General features: G+C 66.6%; 2 protein-coding genes across 2 annotated transcripts in view; one reads left to right on the forward strand and one right to left on the reverse strand.

The window, feature by feature from the left end:
- The window catches only part of CPNE7 (copine VII), a 4,537-nt gene extending 3,860 nt beyond the window's left edge, over positions 1-677 (forward strand). Inside the window, exons 14-15 of the mRNA XM_009890338.1 lie at positions 96-332; positions 540-677. Coding sequence (XP_009888640.1) covers positions 96-332; positions 540-677 — 375 coding nt within the window. The remainder of the gene's footprint in view (positions 1-95; positions 333-539) is intronic.
- A 79-nt stretch (positions 678-756) lies between these two features.
- Positions 757-2,646, reverse strand: part of LOC104291140 (sulfotransferase family cytosolic 2B member 1-like) — a 4,286-nt gene continuing 2,396 nt past the window's right edge. Inside the window, exon 6 of the mRNA XM_009890339.1 lies at positions 757-806. Within this exon, the coding sequence (XP_009888641.1) occupies positions 757-806 (50 nt within the window). The remainder of the gene's footprint in view (positions 807-2,646) is intronic.

Below are 2,646 nucleotides of genomic sequence, written 5' to 3' on the forward strand. Positions count from 1 at the left end.
CATGTCAGAGCAGAGCCCTTGTCCGGCTCCTCCCGCATGGGGCTGGCAGCGGGGCCAGGCAGCCCCTCCAAGAACAACCCTCCTCCTCCTCCCAGCAATACTTCATCCTGCTGATCCTGACGGACGGGGTGGTGACGGACATGGCGGACACGCGGGAGGCCATCGTCCGCGCCTCCTACCTGCCCATGTCCATCATCATCGTGGGGGTGGGCAACGCCGACTTCACCGACATGCAGATCCTGGATGGGGACGATGGCATCCTGCGCTCCCCCAAGGGCGAGCCTGTCCTCCGTGACATCGTCCAGTTCGTCCCCTTCCGGGAGTTCAAGAATGTGAGTGGGGCATCAGTGGTCCTCTTGTCCCCTCCTGACCCCTCCTGTCCCCTCTCATCCCCTCCTGGCCCCACTGCAGGACCGAGCATCGCGTCACGCCATGCTAGTGCCCTGTGGGTTTTGCTCTGCACACCAGGGCGGGTGGGTGCCACCCTGCCCTGACTCACCCATCCATCCCGGTGTCCCCCGCTGTCCCCTGTCCCGCAGGCATCACCGACGGCTCTGGCGAAGTGCGTGCTGGCGGAGGTGCCCAAGCAGGTGGTGGAGTACTACAGCTACAAGGCCTTCCCGCCCCGCTGCCCCCAGCCTGAGACCCCCGACTCCAACCTCAGCTCGCCCCAGTGAGGTCCCCCCTGGCTCCCCTGGCGTGGCGCAGGGATGGATGAGGTCCCCACCAGGTCCCAGCCCTGCCGCAGACCCTTCCTCACCGGGCAGGGGGAGCACCGGGAGCCGGCAGCGTGCCCCCACTGGCACCTGGCCAGGGACACGGGGACGGTCCCGCTGCCCCGGTGCAGGACACCCCCACTGCACTGCCCAGGGGGCCAGGGGTCCCCAGCGGGCATTGCCCAGTCCCGGCGGTCCGTGCCCCGCAGCCCATTCCCACTCTGTCCCTGCTGTCCCCCTCGGTCCCCGCTTGTCTGTCGCTGTGACATCGTTTGGAGGCTGCATGACGAATCCCCCCTTGGTGTGCGTGTGGGGGGGGACACCCCCAATAAAGCAACCAGCCCTGTGCCAGTGCCATGTGCTCTCTGGGCGCCGACTCCAAACCTCCCTGTTGGGTGCTCAGCGGGACGTGGGCAGAGGGACAGGCAGCTCCCGGGGCGCTGCCCGTCCCCCTCGTGCCCCTCACCGTGCCACCCAGCCCCGGCCGGCGGAGAGAGCCGACAAGGGCGCGACCGGCGTGCAGGGGAGCGCCGGCGCTTTGGAGCCGTGGTACTTTTGAGCAGCCGCCGCTTTCAAGTTGTGCCGGAGCGGCCGCCCGCCCCGCTGTGCCGCGGCCCTTTTTGAAATCCAGGCCACGGAAGCGGGAGCGGAGGCAGCGCCGGCACCCTCCTCCTGCCCCTGCCCAGCACATTGCCTCTGCCGCGTGCCACGTGCCACGTGCCGTGTGCCACGTGCTGTGCTGTGCACTTGTGGGTTGCGTGCCACGCACTGCGTGCCACGTGCTGTGCCGTGTGTCGTGCGCTGCGTGCCATGCGCTATGTGCCGCGTGCCACGTGCCGTGTATCGTGTGCTGTGTGCCATGTGCTGCGCTGTGGGTTGCGTGCCACGCTCTACGTGCCGTGTGCCGTGCACCACGTGCCACGTACTGTGCGCCACGTGCTGTGTGCTCTGCCATGTGCTGTGTACCGCGCACCATGCACCACGTGCCACACGCTGTGTGCCACGTGCTGTATGCTGCAAGCCACGCACTGTGCCGTGTGCCATGTGTCATGCACTGTGTGCCATGTTCCGTGTGCCACATGTTGTGTGCCATGTACCATGTGCCGTGTGCCGCTTGCTGCGTGCTTCATGGTATGTGCTCCGTGTTTCGCCACGTGCCGCCCCATGTGCCGTGCGCCCTGCGCTGCAAGTCACGTGCCATGTGCTGTGTGCCGTGTAGTCGCACGCATTGCTATATGCCACGTGCTATGTGCTGCATGCCACGTGCCGTGTTCTGGGCCATGGGCTGTGTGCCGTGGGCCATGTGCTGTGTACTGCGCCCCGGGCGTTGCGCCGCGCCGCTGCCACGCGCAGCACACCAAGTGCTGTGCGCCATTTGCTGCGCCCAAAGCCACGTGCTGGTCGCTCTGTACCAACTGCCTCCTGCCACGTGCTGTGTGACACTGCGCCACGTGCCGTGTGTCGTTCACCCTGTGCCATGCGCTGTGCGTCGCCATTCCGGTGCTGGCAGATGCTCCTGGGGAGGTGATGTCCAACAGGGTGGGGTGTGACCCAAGGCCACCATGGGGACTGAAAGTGGGACACGGGACAGCCGTCACGGGGTAGGGACAGCCCAGATCCTGCCATGCGGGAGCTGGAGTCTGTGGCTGGGGATGCAACCATCACCCTGGGTGCCGGCACAGGGGTGCCAGCTTGTCCCGTGCCGGCTGGGAGCTGCTCATCCATCCACCGGCAATGCCACCCTGAACTGCAATGCCCCTCCAGTGTTGCCCGCTGCCGGCACTCTGCACGCAGGCAGAGCGCGCTGCCCGCACCGCCCCGATCAACCCGCGTATTTATAGCTCCTGATTCATCTCTCTATAAAACAGGATAATAGACGTCGCCATAGAAACCCAGCGCCTGACGAGCCTGCGGATGCAGCCGGCCCTCC

The sequence above is a fragment of the Charadrius vociferus genome, unplaced genomic scaffold (genome assembly GCF_000708025.1).
Source record: "Charadrius vociferus isolate BGI_N301 unplaced genomic scaffold, ASM70802v2 scaffold358, whole genome shotgun sequence".
NCBI lineage: Eukaryota > Metazoa > Chordata > Aves > Charadriiformes > Charadriidae > Charadrius > Charadrius vociferus.